Here is a 21,099-nt window from a genome sequence, read left to right on the forward strand (position 1 = left end):
ATTCTCTTGTTAAAATGTAAAACAAGTAAAAAGATGTCACAGGCAGGGCTTTGGGGGGAGAGTCCCTCATGCTGTTAGCAAGGTCCCTTGGGTGTAGAGGCCTGTTTAGGGAGGCAGTTATTCAGTCTGGTTTGTCTAAGTCATGAGGCCATTTCTGTGGTCTCTAGTTTGAATTGCTGTAGTAGGAGTATCTGATGACATTTTAACTTCTCAGAGATTTCTCATTGTAGCATTTTTAGTTCACCTAGCGTAAGAAATGCCACTAGGTGGGCATGGAGGTCCCAGAGTCCTCTTCACATGGCTTCTGGAAATATTTCAAATAGATATAAAATAGTGTTGTCTCTTGGCAGCGTGTAGAGTGTGCCTTGCATGTGGGTTGCTGTTGCACTTTGGGTGTGCAGTGTGGAAAGAGGAAGCTTCAGGAACCAGTGTGTGAGAGAGAGTGTGTGTGTGTGTGTGTGTGTGTGTGTGTAAGTGACAATTCCTTCATGCCACCCTGTTCTCACGCTTACATCTTATGTCTGAGGTTGTGTCTCTGTGCCAATTTAAAGTGTGCCCCGGCTACCCTGGCACCAAAGATGTATACTGGGGACTAGGGATGTGGCTCAGTGCCAGAGCACATACCTAACTTGTATGGCCATTGGGTGTAATCCAGAGCACACCCTCTTCAGGAGTACTGTTTTTAGGGAGGCACGTTGAATTCATAGTTTTTTGTGCCAAATTGAGACCTACAGGGTTCCTCCCCCATCTTTTTTTTTTTTTAAATATAAGAAATACCACAGTTCAAAAAAAAAAACAAACAAACAAAAAAAAGAAATACCACAGTTTTGCATATTAGTGTTATGCTGAATGTCCTCTACTTGACAATGAGACAGGAGAGTAGCCTCTTTGGGGAATAGCTCCTGCTTACAGTATTCTCTTAATATGAGTTGATTGTAAGAAAAGCTAAGTCAGGCTGATTCTAAATATTGGTAGTTCAGGCAGACTGGTGTGAAAACACATTATAAAAAACCATTTCAACAATGTATTTGTAGCCAGCAGTTGAATCCTAGAGTTAGACAGTCACAGTTTGGTATTGTATTTTCCAATAGTTTATTTGGTATTTTAATTGTGGGATTGGATTCCCTTTGTAATTTATCGTTGGCACAAAGTTGCCAGTTTGAGTGCCCTGACTGGCTCATGGGTCACTCCTCACTGAACAGAAGCCCGCGTCCATTTCCTCGGCTGAACCTTCTCCTTCTGCATCCTGTTTTGGTTTGATTTACAGCTTTTGTACAAACAGAGAAGCCAAAGGCTGCTTCTGAAAGACGTTTTCTCCCTCACCTCTCATCTGCCTTGCCTCTCTGGGAAAGGAAGAGAGCAACTGACGTCTCCCTCATGTGGTGAGACTTGGCTGGTTTTCAGTAGTTTCTCTTTGAACACAGACCATGACCAAATTAACTTGGGGAAGTAAAGGACTATTGTGTTAGGCATTCTAACCATAACGGCAGGATCTCTAACAGGGAAGGAACCTGGAGGCAAGAACTGAAGCGGAGGGCATGGAGGGGAGCCGCTTACTCAGTGGATGGAAGCAGTTTCTTTAATGAGAATTTAGCTTTCCTGATGGCCTTAGCTTGTGTCAGGTTGATAAACTTTCCAGCACAGGCCGGTCCAGGAGTCTGTGAGGCTAGTTGGCAGGCCTTCATGTGTAGCTTCTGGTATGGTCAGTGCTACAGCAGGCACACAGTTACCATGCAGCTTTTATGCGCACCACTTTTGGATATGTAATATGTATGGGTTATTGTGTTTTATCCACAGAGACGGTATGCATGATTAACACACACACTTATACCCCTCAGTTCAGGGGATAAGGGAGGAGGAGACAGGAGGTTCTGGGGGTCAGTGGTTCTCAGTTTACTGTTACAGAATGAGTGTGGAGCACAGTCATGTGTAGTCAGCATGATGCTGTGCTTGTGGCCCAGGTGACCATCCTAGGGCAGACCCAGCTGCTGAGAACAGACGCCAGTGGTCAAGTGCTTAGAGGTCCTGTTTGACATGGAGTTTGATGCTTGCCCAGCTGCTCTAAGGGGATCATGTCCACATGCAGCGTGTGCTCAGTGTCCTTCCTCGCAGTCTCTGGGCCAGTTAATAGAAGCATCAAGGCTGCTTACCGTGATTGCAGGATCAAAAGGTCCTGCTCTGCTTACTGTTCTGGGTCCAGGATAAATCTGCCCCTCCTCTCCCCTCCCCTCCTCTCCCCTCCTCTCCCTTCCTCTCCCCTCCCCTCCTCTCCCCTCCCCTCCTGTCCTCTCCCCTCCCCTCCCTTCCTCTCCCTTAGAGTGCTGTGAACTCTATCCTTTGGGCCTGTCTCTCTGTGTCTTTCACACACACATCTGTGCTGACACTGTGTGTGTGGACACTGTTGGAGTGAGGAGTGGCGCTGGGTCCTCTTGCTGTAACTGCTTGCTTCTAGCAGAGCTTGGTGAGGTTGACTGCAGCCTCTCTGGCCATGGGGCGCCATGGACATGGCTTGTAGCCTTTTGAGAACTGACAGTAAGATGTGTGAGGACACATGGTCCCAGACTTCCCATCCTCCTTTGCTCTGTAACTCCTCAGGGAGAAGACAGCTGACCTACTCTTTCTGGTTCTTGTTCATTAACATTATAGCCTGCAACTTCATTGTGAAAATTTTCTCTTGGTTCTTGCAGTAAATACTGAATTTTATTGACTAGGTGATGCCTTCTGGGGTTTAAATAAGAGAGAGGAGAACTTAGAAATTCTTGGCTTTGCTGTTAGGTTTGTAAACTCCTGTGCTGGTCCATGAGCTCACAGGTGTGCTTTCTTCAGGGTTCAGGGTCAGAGGTCACACTTTACCACCTTGTACCCTCGCCTAGACTCCAGATTTTTCAGGCTTAAGTCACTGCTACCATGGAGACAAAGTGTCTCACAAGTCTGCCCGTGGAAAGGATGGGCCTCAGCCAGAAGCACTGGGTTCCTCTTTGTTTACTTACACTTAGAAAACTTGTTTCTCCGGGGTGCTGTTCAATCCTATAGGCAGAGCTCTTCCAACCAGAGAGAATGCCTTCTGTTTTGTTATTTCTTCAAACTTTCACCTGTTTGGGAAAACTTGACAGTGAGGTACTGCATGACCATCTGGGCAGGCAGGCCCACGGTGGGGACCCAAGGTTAAAGCTCACGAGTTATCTGTGAACAGTTGGGGTTGCTGTTGTGGGGTACCAGGCAGGCAGTGTGGGTTGCTGTTGTGGGGTACCAGGCAGGCAGTTTGGGTTGCTGTTGTGGGGTACCAGGCAGGCAGTTTGGGTTGCTGTTGTGGGGTACCAGGCAGGCAGTTTGGGTTGCTGTTGTGGGGTACCAGGCAGGCAGTTTGGGTTGCTATTGTGGGGTACCAGGCAGGCAGTTTGGGTTGCTGTTGTGGGGTACCAGGCAGGCAGTGTGGGTTGCTGTTGTGGGGTACCAGGCAGGCAGTGTGGTTTTAGGATCTGTAGCCTGGGAATGTTGGGTCTTGAGAGCCTGGTGCTATGAGATGGTAGAGGGAGGAAGTGTGGACAGAGCATGAGAGAGACAGGACAGGTGCCACCTCACACTCAGGGAGAGAATCCCTCTGCTCAGTGACCAGAATTCACACAGCGGGATTATTACAGGGAGGCAGTAATCTGCGGATCTGGGGTGAAAATGTGGCAGTGTATCTCCCATTCTGACCCGGAGAGTCAGTGATGGTGAGATGGACTCACAGAACCAGTGCTAGATTGCATATATTGTCTAGCTACCTCGCAGAACCAACAACAGACAGTCTGCCACAGCCCATCATCCCTGAGACCAGTGGATCCACCCCTTCCCCCAAAGAAGCAGTGGCAGGTATACCCTCCCCCAGCCCATCCCACAGAGCCAGCGTTAGATGACCCGTATCTTCCAGCTACCTTACAGAGCTATCAACAAGCAGACCATCTACCTCAGCCCATCATCCCTGAGGTGGATCCCTTCCCCAGTAGAACAGTGGCAGGTAGACCCCCCCATCCCAGAGAGCAAGAAAGGGACATAGCATGGAAGCCCTGCTAGCTACGGACAGACAAACACCACAGAACACTGCTGCTTACATGCCTTCTCCCAGGAGAGTAGGGAATCTGTGGATGGTGTCAGGCGGCAGCGTCCTAAGCATGGACCATTTACCAGTGTGCTGCAGGCACAGGCAGAGTCCTTTGCCGAGCGTATCTTTTCTTCCCTCTTTGTGTCTACACATGTGTTGGTTGTTTAGCAGCCTGTCACCTGCCACTGTTTTAGTGTGTGGAATTCCCAGAGCTGTGGGTCTTGGTGTTTTGAGATCCTTATATGCCTGCTAACATTTCTCTAATTCTGCTTGGGGAACATTTTATATTTATGACCCTGTGAAGCTGTAGGTGTAACTGAACTTTTCCTGGCACTGCCAAGTGTAATTTTGAGTTGCTTCCACCCTAGCCTGGGAGAATGGGGGCGGGAGGTGAAGGTGTGCAGTAGCCGAGCCCATGGCTCTGTGACCTTGGGTTCCCAGCGTGAGAAATTGGTCTGATCCTCAATGGCTGAGCGAGGCCCTTCCTGCACCTGCTCTCTTGGGTTGGCTTTTAGGTGAGGCTGTGTCGTGTAGGCCTGGTGTGATTGTTACCTTGGCTTTGACCAATAAAGCATGCTTCTACTTTTTTAATTGCAGAGAAGCCTGTGTCACCCAAGTCAGGGACCTTGAAGAGCCCTCCCAAAGGGTTTGACACGACTGCCATCAACAAGAGCTATTACAACGTGGTGAGTAACCGTAGGCAGAATCTCACATGTCTGAGAAGCACATGCTGCACACACAGGTCTGCTGTCTTGTCACATCTGCTGCTACGACTGTTGAGTATTTAAAAGTAAGGCCTAAAAAGGTGTAGTGCATGATTTAAAATCTTTACTTCAGGGGCCAATAGGACCGGTAGGAATGGATTAGATACCCTTTAGTTTTATAGGTTCTAGTTTGTTTCGTTTTTTGCTCTTGTCTTTCTTAAGATTTCTATGTCTGTATCAATGTACATGGAGTTAGAGGCATCATCTAGCCAGTGGTTCTCAGTTTGTGAGTTGTGACTCTTTTACAGGGGTCACCTAAGACCATTGGAAAACACAGATTACAATTCATAACAGTAGCAAATTACAGTTATGAAGTAGCAACAAAATAATTTTATGGTTGGATCATCACAACATAAGGAATTGTGTTACAGGTTGAGAACCACTGCTCTAGCATCTTTGAACAGTAGACAGGTGTTGTTTATGATGTGGTGTCCTTGACTGTCCTGCTCTGGTCTGGCTGGCCTTCATCTGTGTGGCTGAAACTGGTGTGTGATAAGTGTGCTGTCAGGTCAGGTTCCTGCACCTGAAGAGGTTCCTGTGGCTACACTCAGCTCTTCACTGCACATCGTGGTGCTGGCAGCCCAGCTAAGGGGCTGATGCTGTGGTGTAGTGGAAGGCGTACATGTTCTGGCCCTAACTGTCCTTGCTGCTTAGCTGCAGAGTGGTTGGGAGATGAGCTTCTGTTTGCTAGCATTGGCAGCGCAATGTGAAGAGAGTTTGTGATTAGCCTCTGGGTGCCTGCTGAAGTCCTGTAGAGGTTTCCATGGAACCAGGCAGCACATTTAGAAAGAAAATGTGTGGCAGATTCTGTTTGTAGGCAGGTATCCTGGTGAGCTCATGAGATCCTAGCCCAGTGACTGGATGGCTCATGCAGTTATAAGAGGCATGCTTGTGACAAGACCTACTTTGTCTGAACTTGATGTATCCTGACAGTGAAACTGCTGGCTCCACCCATGGCATGGTGACAGGCATCGCTCCCATTAGGATCCAGTCAGGACTGGGATGCCCTACTCCAGGACCCTCAGCGGTCTGGGATGTGTCCTCACTCATCACTGGAGTCTGCTCACTTAGCAGGCTTCCCTCTGAGCACACTGGGTTGCTGAAGGAAGTGACTGTGATGTCTAGTGTGGAAAGAATGCAGGCTGGCTTTCCCTTCTGCAGACTGAGTGATGGGTGCAGTTGAGAGTCGTAAACTACCAGTGTCTAAAGCAGACACGTTATTGGAAGCTGGGAGACGCTTCCGTGCTGTCTCCTATGTTCCTGAGTGACAGTGAGCTTCGCCTGCTCCCTGCAGCCTCCTGAGTGCTGGTGCAGGCTGCCAGCCCAGGGCTGGCTTCATCTGATCATTTGCCTTTCACTTTGATGAAGATCTCTTTTATATCACACATCTCTAGTAATTTTCTGTTTCTTTGAAAATACACTTTGATCAAGGCAGATGACAAAGGGACTCTTTACTGTGTTCCCAGTTCAGAGGGCCACAGTCTGTGAGGAGCTTGGTGGCAGGCAGGCAGGCAGGCACTGGAGCAGCAGCTGAGTGCTTACCCCTGATCCTCAAGAAGGAAGACAAAGGAATGAGAGGAGGAGAGAGGGGAGGCTCACATGAACCGGCATGGCCTTTGGAACCTCAGTGCCTGCCTGCCTGCCTCCAGTAATACACCTTCTTCAACAAGGCCATGCCTCCTAATCCTTACTGGGGACTGAACATCTGCACACGGGACAGTGATGGACATTCTCATCCTAGGACCCTGGGAGTCTGACAGGGGAGCTTTGAGGCCTGCAGCTGAGCCCCTGCCTCTTCTGGGAGTGCCTCACTTCTCCTGACCTAGCGCAGTTTCTGGGAAAGTTGGCCACCTGCCAGCTCCTCCAGCACATTTTCTCCCTGCTGTTTCTGTGTAATTGCTTGTGTTATGTGGGCCAGAGTGACACAGACTGCAGTTTCAGGTGACACCAGGAGCCCAGCATGGTGAGTGAGTGAGTGAGTGAGTGAGTGAGTGAGGAAGGGAGGGAGTGAGGGAGTGAGGAAGGGAGGGAGGGAGGGAGGGAGGAAGGGAGGGAGTGAGGGAGGGAGGGAGTGAGGGAGGGAGGAAGGGAGGGAGTGAGGGAGGGAGTGAGGAAGGAAGGGAGGAAGGGAGAGGGAGTTAACCTAACCCCGGAGAATGTCAGAGACCTCCTGACTTTAAAAAGTCCCTCAAAGAGAAGCCTCAAGTGACAGTGTTGGTGACTGGGTGTGTCAGGTGATGGGTAGGCAGTGTTCCTCATTACCTAACTCAGAATTGCCCTAACCCAGGACGATTCCTTTATATAAGAGCAGGAGGCTGGGTGGCTAGCTATAGACAGTGAGCTGCTGGCCTGGGGTTGGAGTACAGCTGTGTCTGAGTCCATATAACTAGTGCCTAACCGAGCAGCACAGAGGGGGTGATGTGAGTGGACGGCTGTGGCCCCGAACACTACTCTGTTGACATGGATTCTTTGGACCCACTTTTGTCTGGTAAATCTTTTTTTAAATGTTATTTTCTTATTTAAAAGTATTTATTTTTATTTTATATGCATTGGTTTTTTGCCTGCATGTATGTCTGTGTGAGGGTGTTAGATTTCCTTGAACCAGAGTTACAGACAGTTGTGATGGGTGCTGGGAATTGAACCCAGGTCATCTGGAAGAGCAGCCAGTGCTATAGTCTCTGAGCTGTATCTCTCAGCTTTTTATCTGGTCAGACCTTAACATCTGGAAGAAATGTCTCTCCCAAACCTTGTAGAGTCCTGAGTTAGGAATACTGTGGTAAAACTATTTGCTTTAAAAGGTGGATATTAAAGCACACCTGTCTGTCAATTAAGTAGGTTCTAGATGTCAGGAGATTATTAAAGGCAAGTGTAAATCAAGATATTGTCTCAGTTTCTTTTTCTGTTCTTGTGAAATGCCTGACAAAAGCATCTTAAAGAAGGGCTTATTTTGGCCCACAGGGTCAGGTTACACCCCAGCGTGGAGAGGAAGTCGGAAAGCAGTTAGAAGCAGCTAGTGTGCTGAGTTCTGGTCAGGAGAGAGTGGTGAATGCCCGTGCTTATGTCCTGTTTCCTTCATCTGCAGCCTAGGATCCCAGCTCAGAGAACAGTACCACCCACAGTGGGCAAGCCTTCCCATCTCCTTAGCCCAGTCATGAGTCACCCTTTGTCAAGCCCAGAAGCTCATCTCCCGGGATGACAGTGGAGATTGCCCTCAGACTGCTCACTCAGTAATGTCAGAGTGGGTCCCTGCTGTCCCCCTAGAATTACAGAGCCAGCAGGAGCCTTCCCAGCTGCTTATTTTGCCACTACTTTCTTGCTCACAGAGCACACAGACTGCTTGTCAGACACTAAATTGTGACTAGAGTCCAATTTAGCAATTCACATTTCGAAAACTCAGATAGACTGGACTGGCAGTGTGGATACTAAAGCACTTGTCTGGCAGTTAAGTAGGCTCTAGATGTCAAGAAGTTATTAAAGGCAAGACATTCTGTGGAAGCATGAGCCCTAAGTTTGACTCCCCAGCATCCATAAGAAGGGAGGGGAGACAGTTGCTCCCTAGAGCTCACTAGTGAGCTAGTCTCTGTGGTTGAGTCGTGAGGTCCAGGTTTCTTCTCCATCTCAGAAACCTCACGTGTGTGCGCATCCGCATGCACGCACACATGCACACAAAAACACAAACACAACAAAAGATTGAATTCCATGGACGTGTGTGGTGGGGGTGGTTGGCAGAGTGGAGACTTCAGGATAGGATAGATGTATCATTTCACTTGCCCTTGTACATAAACTAGGCTTATACTGTGAACATTTGAGTTTAGTTTATGGTGATCTTTGGGAGGATCTTAAGGCAATGACCTAATAATGCCTAGTGTTCTTATATACCAGTCAGTTATTTTATAGATGTTTCAACATTTTTATAGTGCTGAGGATGGAGCACAGGCCTCCCTCACAAGGCATTCTGTCCCAGAGCTATACCTCTAGCCCTGTAGACTAGTTATTTTTAAGGGACACACAGGACATGTCAAGTCTGAGATGCCAAGTGTTTCTTTAACCACCTCCCATGAAGCCAGCGCCTGTGTCTGCACAGTGTGGGAGTTGATTTGTTTCAGGGCGGAAGGTCTTAGGGATGTTTGTGTGGCTGCTGAGGGTGCCCGCCCTCCTGGGTGGCACTGTTGTTTGACTGGACAGCTCTGTGCCTCGTGACTCAGCCAGCCATGCCGCCTGGGGCTTTTCCTTTAGCCTTCCTCAGCATTGTGGGTCACAAAGTCTGCATCTCCCTGAACACTGCTGAATTCTGGGTTCCCAGGCATGGTGTGATGGAGCTGTGCCTACTGGGGTGAGGTCCATGGGGTCCTGCAGCAGCCAGCATGTGCCTGAGGCGCAAAGAGGAGGAGAGGTGAGGCTAGTGTCAGGTAGAGTGATGAGGCTACCTAGGTCAAAAAGCACTGTGGGCAGGGGGTGGGAGGCACTGTTGTAGGCAGGTGAGTGGGTATGTGGCTCTGTGTTCCCAAGCAGACACCAGCGCGTCTCACCTGTCTTCTGGAGTGTGTCAAAGACTCAGTAGGTGTCTGCAAGTAGTGTGTAGTGCTGGTCAGTAGTTGGAGTGGGGCGGCGTGGTGATGAGCTTGCTTCTGTGAAGCTGTGGGCATTCCCTTGGGAAACCTTGGTGTGCATCTGCACGGCTGTGTTCAGGCTGCGGCTGAGGAAGGCGCGGTGTCCTGGGGTCTGCACCAGGACTCTAGCAGTGTTCTTGTTTGCTCATCACCTTGGGGGGGGGTATTAGGTTTGCAGGGTGGGCCCTGCTCACATCTCCAGCCGCCCCTCCCTGAACGGCAGCATTGGTGTAGAGCTTCCCTTACACATCCTGGGACGATCCTTTTCTCTTCAGACCCAAGGCTTCTGGGGACTGCCCCTTGTTCTGTTGCCTGTTGAGAACGGTGTCTGGTTTACACGACTGTCTGGAGCGGTCTCTGCAGTCAGGGCTGTTCTCTCACCAGGCCTTCGACACTTGCGTTCAGTGAGTGTCATAGCAGGACATTGTCGATTTGGGTGCACCATCTAGATTTCCCCACAAAGGAATGAACTCCCTGCACTGTCCCTCCCCCTCCTGGCTGTCGCCCAGCTGTCTCCATGAATAAGTCCATTCAGGAGGACGCCAGAGTTGGGCATCTGCGGAGACAGAGCCTGTGGTGTTCCATCTTGGGGTTGAGTGTGTAAGCTGCTTGTGACGCTTCAGTTGCTTGGGCTCCTTTGAATCTACAGAGACAGACTGAGCAGAAGAGCAGTCAGGTGGTGCTTGGGAAGTTCAGCTCAAGTGTTTGCACTCAGTCAGACCATCAGAAATCACGATCAGAGAGTCAAGTGTGCCGTCCTGACCACCCCTTGCTGTCTGGGATGAGGTACGAGGCACGTGTGTGGGGGCTTTGTGAGGCAGCAAGCACATGTATTCAGAAGTGCTCAGAAAGCGCGCGCACGGTGTGACCATGTTGAAACAGCCCTGGTGGTTTAGACGGTGGCATGGAAAGGGCTGGGAAGGGACTTCCCTTTCTGGTGGGGGCCCCTGTATGTATCTGTGATTTCCACCCTTTAGGCCTGGAGCTGTCTTATGGGGCCAGTGACAGAGGGACCCACTGTCACTTTTTGGCTTTGCAGTTCACCAGGTGTTGAACATGGAAGGAACTAGCTGCTTTGAAAAGGAAACTGTGTGTGTATTAGGGGTGTGGGTTGGGGAGGCGTCCTGGGTCTTAATTTCAGGGACTTGGCCTACCAGGGACTATGTTCCTAGTTCTTGCCCCTCTGTCCCATCTCCTACCCATTCCCCTCCCCTGCCCCTCCTCCCTCCCCTTCGTTTATTTGGAAACAGCATATGCTATTTGCCCTTTGCTACTCTTGCTGGCTTTGAACTTGCCTCAGAGGTAGGGCAACCCTTAACTTTGTAATTATCCTGCCTCAGCCTCCTAACTGATCGAGACAACAGGTATGTGTACCAGGCCCAAATAAAGGGCATGTTTTCCAGGGATTAAAGAGTACTGTGCCCTAAGTTAGCTGCTAGGTGCAGGGCAGGTGTCTGTTGATTGGCTGCCAGTGCTTGTAACTCTTGACCTTTAGGAACTCCATACCTTCCGTCCTGCTAGCCAGGTGCCTGTGCTGTTGGTGGCTTCTCCTGGGAAGCATTTGTTTAAGTTCAACTGTTTGGAGCTGTATTTGTCTGGAAATTTTAGGAGTTTAGTAGCTTTTGCTAAATTTGTTATATTAATATATGCTATTTGGAACTTTTTAAATTTTAGAGTTAGTTTATACTTACTCTGCTATCCTTGAGACAAATACATGTCTAAAGATTTTTTGCTTTCACAGGCCATCTATCTTCCATGCATGTTGTGTGAGGGATGGTCCAGGGCATCACTGTCTGATGACACATTGTCTGGTCTGATGAAAGTCTCTGTTTCCCACATGTTTATTTCAGCTTTTTAAATCCAGTCAAGGATAAAGTTTATGTATTAAATTGGGATATGTCTTATATGTAGGTTAAGTGTGCATTACCTCAGTGCTTGGAACCAGAACTTTGTTGGATTCTGGAGTTTGGGGGACATTTGCATAGACTTCACGGGGTTTGTACATTCCTAAACTCAAACTCTGAAATGGTCCAAAGTGTAAACCCCACGGCATCATGGTAGTGCTTAAATTAAGAGTTTAATGCTCTTTGGTTGCTTTGAGTTTGGGCTGCTTTGCTTAGGGACGCTCAGCCGCACAAGAGCGACTGCGTTGATCTAGCTCAGTGAGCAGGTACGCTGACCCAGGCAGCCCGCCTGTGCCGAGGTTAGAGTTCGGAGCCAGTCTGTCCCCCACTCTCCTCTGCCAGTCATTGTTGGTTTTCTGCTCTCAGACTAGCTGGATGATTCTTGTGTGTGGTACTTGGTGGTGGCTTTTTCTGCACCATACAACATTTTAGAGACACATCTGCCCATAGGTGCTTTGAAACTGTCTACAGTCTGTCCTTTGTAATTTAAGTACACCTGGCCTTGCTTGTCCAAGGAGGAAATGTGCTTTCACAAAATCTAGGCATGCCTGTTGCCAGTAAGTCAAAGTTAGACCTCTGGCCTTCATAACTCATCGCCTAGGGTTAGTGGTTAACAACACTGAAGAGTAATACCAGTCAGTGTGTCACGTTAGTACTGCATGTCAGCAGCAAAGTGTGACTTGCTCGATGGCGTGGTTGAGCTTATAACCTGTGTCAGATGCCTCTTGATGTGTGAGTGACCGTCCATTACTCACCACAGGTGCTACAGAACATCCTGGAAACAGAACATGAGTATTCTAAGGAGCTGCAGTCTGTGCTGTCCACCTACCTGCGGCCACTACAGACCAGTGAGAAGTAAGTTGGCCAGAACAAGTGTGTGCTGCCTGCCTGCCGGCTGGTTCCCCTCAGTCTGTCTTTGCAGAGCAGGGAGGAGGGGGAGGTGGTGGGTGGAGGTCAGAGTGCCTGCTCGCTGCAGGCACAGATCGTGGTTGTCAGACTAGGTAATGCTCTCAGTAATGCCCTCAGTAATGCTTGGTGGTAGGTGACAGACCACTGACAGTCTTCTACTTTGGTTTTTCTTGGCCTTAGGTTGAGTTCAGCAAATACTTCATATTTAATGGGAAATCTAGAGGAAATATCTTCCTTCCAGCAAGTGCTTGTACAGTCCCTAGAAGAATGTACAAAGTAAGTAAACGGCTGAGGGCTTGCGAACACATATGTGTTTAGTTGCTATCGAAAGCATCAAGTTTAATACAATTTTAAAATTAATAGTTCTGAAGATAAAAGCTAGTTTTTTCTTTAGGTAGTTTTGTAGTAGGAGCTGTGAATTAGTCTGGCTGGGTTTTATGACACTGTTGTTAGTCTGTGGAAGACATCAGGAGGGCGAGAGTTTAAGCTGACCGCAGCTGACCCGCAAATACCCATGGACGGGTAGCATGACTTGGGCTTGCGAAGTAATAAGCTCAGGGCTGCTCTTCATGTATGCCCTTTATTGACTGAGTGCCTAACATGTGCCAGGCAGCGACCTCAGGGTTCAGGTGTGCTAATTCATTAACTCCTTTAAATGACCCTATTGAGGGAGGTAGGATTTAGGATAAAATTGGGGATATGAGTAGTGGCTAGAATGCAAAGCCAGTGGACTGGCTCTCTCTCTACATGAGTCTAAGATGACGGCCCCAGCTCCACCCCGCTCCCCAAGAGTCTCTAGAGCTGCTTCTAACTCAATTTTAGTGGTTGAGTGTTCTCAGAATGTGTTTTGGCTGTAAGCTTTCCTCTGTCATACTGTTTCAGTTGACAAGATTCCTTTTATATGATTCACTGGGGATATTAACTGTGGCTTATTAATTTGCTTCTATAAAAAAATTAATTCTGGAGCCAGAGAGATGACTTGCCTCCAAGTCTTGAGGTCTATCCCCAGGGCCTACTTACATAGGAGACCTCTGATCTCTCCACAGGGACTGTAGTGTGTGCACACACATGCGTATACAAGTATAAAAACGTTTTAAGTAAATTCTGAGAATCTTCATTGTGTCTGAGAAGGTTTCAAATAAGATGTGCAGAAGTTTAGAATTTCCTTGTATTTTATTATAAAAAGCAACATTCTGTTAAAATAGAACCTCAAAAATTGTTCACTTTGGGGATAGTGGGGATGTTATTGAAGTAAAATACTCAGTGTGGTAATGACTCGTGTCTCCCAGTAGTAAAAGCTATCCCGACATACCAGCTCCTGTTCCTTGCAGAGTACAGGCTGCTGCTACTGTTTGCCTCAATTTTGAGACAAGGGCCTGGAGTTTATTGCTGCTCTTGTTGAGGCCCTGGGTTCTGGTCCTAGCAACCACATGGCAGCTCACAACCATCTGTAACTCCAGTTCCAGGGATCCAGCTCCTATTTTTTGGCCTCCACAGGCAGCCATGAGGTACAGAGGCATATATGCCAGCAAAATACCCATATACATACAATTAAAAAAAGAAAAGAAAAGAAAAATGGAGACAAGATCTTGATAAGGCATCAGGCTGGAGCTGAATCTCTGTAGTCCAGGCTACCTCTGCTCCTGCTTGTCCTGCCTCAGTGTCTTTTGTGAGTGGGATCATAGGTGTATAGCATCAAGTTACAGAGAATTGAGCTGCTGCTTCCTTAGGAAGCCAAGGCAGATTTGGGGTGAGGTCCCAAGCCCAGTTTTGAACTGCTTTTGTCTTGAGGCAGAGTGTCACGTCTGTTTGTGGCCTAAGGCAGATTGCCTGTAGAGACAGCGTCAGGGTTTGCAGTTGGAGTTCCTGCCTTGTTGACTCTGTGTGCTCTCTCAGAACCTCTGTAGGTGGCTGTGGCTGCGGCTGTGGCTCCTGCAGTCTCCTAGTCCTGGCCTCCCTATGAAGTCACAGGGAGGCACAGCCAGCTGATGGCCTGGTAGGGTCTGGGCCTTCTCTGCCACCTCTGCCTGTAGGCGGGTCACCATGGGTGTCACCTCTACTCCCTGACATTGTCTGCAGGAAGTGTCATTCAAACAAGGAACTTCCACCTGCCTTTCTTTTCTCCTTGCCTTTCTCTTGTTTATTTTGTTAAAAATATTTAGATTTTATTTATGTGCATGAGTGTTTTCCTTGTATGTGTTCTAGGTGTGTGCCAGGGGTCAGAGGAGGTCAGAAGAGGGCCTTAGAGCCTCCCTCTGAAACTGGAATTACAGAGGTCTGTGAGCCTCCCTCCATGTGGGTGCTGGGAGCCAAACCTTCCCAGGCACATCTCTTGATGGTTCTGTGGCATAGCTCAACCTCCTCCAGATACCTGATGGGTGGGTAAGGAAAGATTCAAACCTGCCTGCTGCTCTCCGCCATCCACATAGAGCCAGGACCTGTCTGAGAGCAGAGTGTGGGCTAACAATACGCTCTCTCCTCCTTCCTGCGGGAAAGACAATTAAGATAGCCACATGAAGGTAAATAAATAAGTAAAACCTGAGGCTGGAGAAATGGCTCAGTAGTTAAGAGCACTTGTTGCTTCTGTTGTGGACCTGGGTGTGGTTCCTGAGGGAAAAGCAGAGCAAAGCTGACCCCCCCCCCCCCGCCCCCCACTGGTGGCAGCCTAGCCATCTTCCAGGAGGCGTGCGCCTCCCTTCCTCTGTTGACTGTTTGTAAAGGGGTGTGTCCTCTGGGCAGGCACACAGCAGGGGTCTGGGTTCCAGTGCTTAGTCTGTGTAGCAGTGAGGGAGCTGTGAGCTGCTCAGCCCTCTCGGAAGCTAGTTCAGCTTCTGGTGGCTTCTGGTGGCTGCTGCTGGGATCTGACGTGGGATGCCGTGCTGTCTGGGTTAGGGCTCACCCATGTGTGGGAGCCACTTCCTCTGTGGACACTGGCATCTATCTGCCTTGGCCATTCTGCCCAGTCCTACAGTTATTTCTTTGATTTGCCTGCGCTTGTGTCTTTTCCATTTGGAACTTTGGTGTGGTGCACAACAGTCTGTACCTTGGTTGTGTACACTGCTTTCTATTCTGGGTTCCTAGGACTCCATTCTCCTACAGTCTACTTGTCTATTTTCCTGTCACTGCTTTGTGTTATGTTTTATTTGCAGGGGATTGATCTCAGAGCTTTAAGTATGCGTAATAATCTTCCACCCATGTCCTGAATCCCAGCCCTGGGTCACTTCTGTTCAAGTCCTCAGTTGCCTTAGGTTTTAGATACAGTGTCCTTGTTTTTTCTCAGGAGCAAGTTATAACTCAGATAAATTGATGCTTTCCGAACATAGTCTGGTCTGCCTTCATTCTAGCCCTGTGTCATTTTGTTAGTTTTTGCTCTTTTCTTTTTCTTCCTTCCTTCCTTGAAAGTCTTTGTCAGTCTTCCTTGCCTACTGTCTTAATTAGGGTTACTATTGTTGTGATGAAATAGTGTGGCCAAAAGCATCTTGGGAAGGAGAAACGGTTTATTTGGCTTACATGTCCTGATTCACACAGTCCATTGAGCAAAGCCAAGACAGGAATTCAACCAGGTGGGAACCTGGAGGCAGGAGCTGATGCAGAGGCCGTGGAGGGTGCTCCTTGCTGGCTTGTGCAGCCTTTTTTAAAAATTTTTTTAAAGATTTATTTATTTATTATGTGTAAGTACAGCTGTCTTTGGACACCCCAGAAGAGGGCATCAGATCTCATTACGGATGGTTATGAGCCACCATGTGGTTGCGGGGATTTGAACTCGGGACCTTCAGAAGAGCAGTCGGTGCTCTTAACTGCTGAGCCATCTCTCCAGCCCTAGCATCCTGCTTTTTTATAGAGCCCTGTAGAGAACCCAGGACCACCAGCCTAGGGGTGAGACCACTCACACCTGATCACTAATTGAGAAAGTGCTCTACAGGCTATTCTGCAGCCCAGTCCTAAAGAGGATTTTGTCAGCCAAGCGAGTCTCTCCCCCAGATGTCTCTAACCCGTGTGAAGCTGACCTATAGCCGGCAGTGCAGCTGTGTAGAGCTGAGACAGCATGCCGCAGACGCTCTAGAGGCACTGATGAAGCAGCTTTGGTCATAGACCCCCCAGATTACAGAACATCTTTTTGCTCTCTGTGTGCTAGGAATCTGGTGGCTGTGCACTACTGGGGCACAGGAAGGTGGGGGTCCTCTCAGCCTTGTCCATAGCATGCTGTCCTATCCCAGGCCTACACTTGTGGGATAGGCAGGGCACCACAGGCTCCCAGTGACCCTGGAATGTGACCCCACTGTGTCCAACTGACTGACATGCCACGCCTCACCATTGCTCTCCTCTGCATCTCCACAGTGGGTTCTAGTTGGCTTAGACTTTAGAAGCCTGTGACCCCGTGCCACTTCCCACCCTTTGATCTGCTGTGAGAGGAGTCTTTACTACCTACTTTTGTGCTATCCTCATTACTACATGGGTAGGAAGCTTCTAGAGACAGCCATGTGAGTTCCCTTCCTGCTGGCCGTGTTTGGTACCTCAGTTAGACAGCCAGGCTTGGTATTTTTCTCACTTTATGTACAGCATTTGAGGCTTGAGGAGCCATTTTCTTAGCACATAGAGAACATGGACTTGGCTCGGTGGGTCAGTCACTGGCATGTCAGACCTAACCATCTGGGCACTGTGGACGGTTAGCCTGCCAGCCTGTGGGGTGGCAGGGTCAGAAGGGTATAGATACCATGCAGAGAAGTCACAGAGCCCCTGCCACTGGCTGCTTTCTTCCTGTCTGATGGTGTCTATCATACCCACAGATCTCCTGAAGCCCAACAGAGAGTTGGTGGCTGCTTCCTGAGCCTGATGCCGCAGATGAGGACCTTGTACCTCGCTTACTGTGCCAACCACCCGTCTGCTGTGAGCGTCCTCACAGAGCACAGGTTTGTTGTTGAGCCATCTAGGCCAGAAGGGAAGGAAGCTCTGTCCTCTAGCTAGTTCATGGAGCATGTTCAAACACAGCAAGGACATGTTTATGTAACTCAAAATGAGTCCTTGAACATCTTTTAAGAGCTGGTTCATGTGGTTGTGAAAGAAAAGGGTTCTGAGGTTGTGTCTTAGTTGGATACCACAGCAGCACCTCTTACAAAGGAAAACCTTCAATTGGGGCTAGGTTACAGTTCAGAGGTTTAGTCCAGTCCATTATCATCATGGTGGAATCATGGTGGCACACAGACAAGCTTGGTGCTGAAGAGGTGACTGTGAGTTGTTCTAGGTCTGGATGCTCAGGCATCAGGAGTGGGCGAGGGTGAGAGGGAGGACACCACTCCCAATCCCCCCACTCCTCTTGAGTCTGACCTGACTGGGTCTGACCTGAGCTTCGGAAAACTCAAAGCTCAGCTCCCTTCCCCCTACACACAGACTTCCACCAACAAGGACACACCTCCAATAGTGCTGCTCTCTGAGCCTCTGGGGACCATTTTCACTCACACCACTACAGGCCAGAAGGATGGCTCATTGGGTAACAGTCCTTCTGTGCAGCATGGGAGCTTGAGTTTGGACCAGCACCCACATTAGAAATGAGGAACATGGCCATGTATAACCCCATCTCTGAGTGGCAGAGACAGGAGGATTGCCAGAGCTTGGTGGCTGCTAGACTGGCTGGCTTTAGGTTAAGTCAGAGACCTTGTGTCACAGGTTATGTCGGATAGAGAAGGATGCCCAACATCCATTCTTCCTGACTTGTTCATGTGAACCCACAGCCCACATGTATTTACATATATCACACACACACACACATACACAAACATACACGTATACACACACACACATGGACATACCAATACAAGCAAAAAACAAAACAAAAAAGCAGAACAAAAGAAGACCCTTTTGAACTCTTCTTAGTCTGAAGCCTTTCCTTGGTGGAGAGCCTGGAGGGAGCTGGCAACTGCTTAGGAGGTCGCCGCATGCTTAGGAGGGCACTGCATGCCTGGGAGGGCACTGCATGCCTGGGAGGGCACTGAATGCCTGGGAGGGCACTGCATGCCTGGGAGGTCACTGAATGCCTGGGAGGGCACTGCATGCTTAGGAGGTCACTGCATGCCTGGGAGGGCACTGCATGCCTGGGAGGGCACTGCATGCTGTGGAGGGCACTGCAAGCTTAGGAGGTCACTGCAAGGCATGCTGAGACTTCAGAGAGTGGGGCAGGTGTGAGAAGCAGTGCTTTTTGCAGGCAGAGTGCTCACTTGCACACCAGTAGCTTGAGCCTCTCAACCTGAAACAAAACCAGTGTGCAGGATCACCTGCTTTGTCTGCGCCAGCCATTTCTTTTGAGTTGGGGAAGGGATTGTAGGGTTGTTTCAGGTGTTTTGGGGCATGCTGGGAATTGAGAGCTGGCGTTGTGCCAGGTGACGGAGCAAATGTCAAGTAAGCTCAGGAATAGTTTCTGATGCTAAGAGGCACGGCACTTTTTATTAACACACCAATTTTATGACTATTGGAAGAAATTATATGGTTTCATTTGTAAACAGCAGTTCAGTATTTTTCAAAGCTATTAATGGAAAAATATTCATCACCATCAAGATACTTGTCATTGTGCTTCTTATTTAAGTAACTTTAGTATATTTGTAACTGAATGTTTTGATGTAAAACTACTGAAACACAAGTAAATACCTTAGTTAAGGCTACCTTGCCTGCCTGCCTAGAAATGTTACGATTCCTGGAGGCGGATGGCCGGTCCCTCCTCACAGGGTTGTGATAGCATTAGGACCATGCGTGCCTTGGTTACCGAAGGACAGACACAGTAAGGGTTCATTGGTTTGTTTTCCGACCTTGGCCCCAGGCCTTTTCTGCTCCTTGGTGTACTCATCTGCCAAACTTCTACAATTTTGGGTGGAGGCAGTAACCTTGGACCACTGTGCAGGGAGGGGCTGGAGGGCTTCACAGTCAGGGGAAGTAGAAGCCAGCACCTTGGCACACAGTGGTCCTTCTTTCTACCTGAGATGGGGCTGGGTCACTTCACATTGACTTATTGAGCTCGCAAGTTATGAGTTTACAAAAACCAGAACACAGATGCTGTGTCTATGTTTCTAAATACTCTTTAGGTATTATTGATCTAATGAAAAGGGAGCTAAAGAGCAAGTGATATGTTCTGTTCCAGCCCCACTCCCCATACCACACCACACCACACCACACATACCACACACACACACCATACACACACACACACACACCACACATACATACCATACACACACACACCACATATACGACACATACACCATACACACACACACTACACACCACACACACCACACATATACCATACATACCACACACACACACACTATACACACACCAAACATACCACAGACACATACAGCATACACACACACACACATATATACATATACAGACCACATCCACCACACACACACACACACACACACACACACACACACACACACACACACATTGTGGAGAGTGTGCCTAGTCCTACAGGGTGGAGTAGAAACAGAAATGGCAGGGTGCACAGTTCTGGACAGAGCCAGACTGACTTCCAGGGAAGGCAGCTGTCAAAGCAGCAGAGCTCAGGAAATGCCTGAGTACAGTGCTGTTCACCTCCAGTCTGTTATTACCTCAGTGACTATTTGAGTCCTGTCTGAAAGGCAAGCACATCTCAAAATAACCAGGGGAAGGACTCAGATGAGGTATTACGTGGGGAGTGTCCGGGTTGCCTGTTCAACGTGGCACGCTTAAATGAGGAGTGAGGACATTAGGACCTGCTCTGAAAGCTGGGAGTGACTTGGTGTGGGATCCCGAGCCATACAGAGGAGCATCCCTCTGAGCCAGCAGACACAGCAGGATGTGGTGTTTGTGTGCCCTGCTGAGGTCCCTAAGAGGTGAGGGTTCGCCCTCAGCCTTCCACAGGTCCCATCTGTCTCCTGAGGCGTAAGTTGGTGATTTGAGCCATGAGTTCTCTGCCTGACCACATCCCTCAGCAGCGTCCTCCACCGAGGTGCTAGGCTGTCAGTCTTGCTGCTCCCTGGAGCTCCGACGCCTGTTCACTGCTGCACCACGCCTGCGCATAGACTGTTTCCATGCCTGGTCCTAGGTTTTGAGTATCTAAGTAAGGTTGTTTATTCAAGTCTGAAGGCTTTGCTTTTTGCAAGCTGGGTGTAGTTTACTTGTGGGAAGTTTTGCCTGGAACGTGTAAACGCTGGGTTTGGTTTTGTTCTGCATTCTTAGGTGTCAGAAGTGTTCTTCCGCTGAGGTTGATCTCCCTATGTGTATATAGTACCAGTCACCATTTGTAGGAGTCTACCCGTGGGTACCTTTCCTTTTGGTATTGATAGCAGGCATAGCCCTTGGGGCCACTTGTTCTGTAAGGATTTTATGTTATTCTGTAAGAATGTATTTTCCACTGGTTTGTTACTTTTGTTTTCCTGGCACCAGAAGAATACCATGTGCAGGTCCCAGGCAGTTACTTGGCCCCTTCAGATTTCATCTCATTACTGTTGTGCTGTGCTGCTCTGGGTGCCCCTGCTGCACCTAGAGAGTGTGCTCAGCTCACCAGCTCAGACACGGGCCTCACGCTAGCTGTGGGGACTCACACAGGTCTCTGTGGCTCACAGACAGCTTATTGCAGCTCTTATCAGAGACCTCTGAGACTTTGTAAAAGTCCCCATGACGCCCGCATGTCCAGGTAAAGACGTGCCTTGCAGGGAGAGTGGTTTTGGATACTATCCAGGTCGTATGGTAACCAGCACATTTGGGGGTGTGGAGCTGTAGCCAGTGCAGTAGGCCATTTTGTTTTAAAAGAAACTGGCTGTGAAACAGAGCTCTCCTTGTGTTCTAACTGG

General features: G+C 48.9%; 1 protein-coding gene across 5 annotated transcripts in view; it reads left to right on the forward strand.

The window, feature by feature from the left end:
• Arhgef7 (Rho guanine nucleotide exchange factor 7) overlaps positions 1-21,099 on the forward strand; it is a 110,213-nt gene that overhangs the window by 62,761 nt on the left and 26,353 nt on the right. For all 5 annotated transcript variants that reach the window (XM_052161961.1, XM_052161957.1, XM_052161958.1 and 2 more), the window contains 4 exons: positions 4,682-4,770; positions 12,123-12,217; positions 12,452-12,547; positions 17,059-17,181. In XM_052161961.1, the coding sequence (XP_052017921.1) occupies positions 4,682-4,770; positions 12,123-12,217; positions 12,452-12,547; positions 17,059-17,181 (403 nt within the window). The remainder of the gene's footprint in view (positions 1-4,681; positions 4,771-12,122; positions 12,218-12,451; positions 12,548-17,058; positions 17,182-21,099) is intronic.

Source organism: Apodemus sylvaticus, chromosome 18 (genome assembly GCF_947179515.1).
Source record: "Apodemus sylvaticus chromosome 18, mApoSyl1.1, whole genome shotgun sequence".
NCBI lineage: Eukaryota > Metazoa > Chordata > Mammalia > Rodentia > Muridae > Apodemus > Apodemus sylvaticus.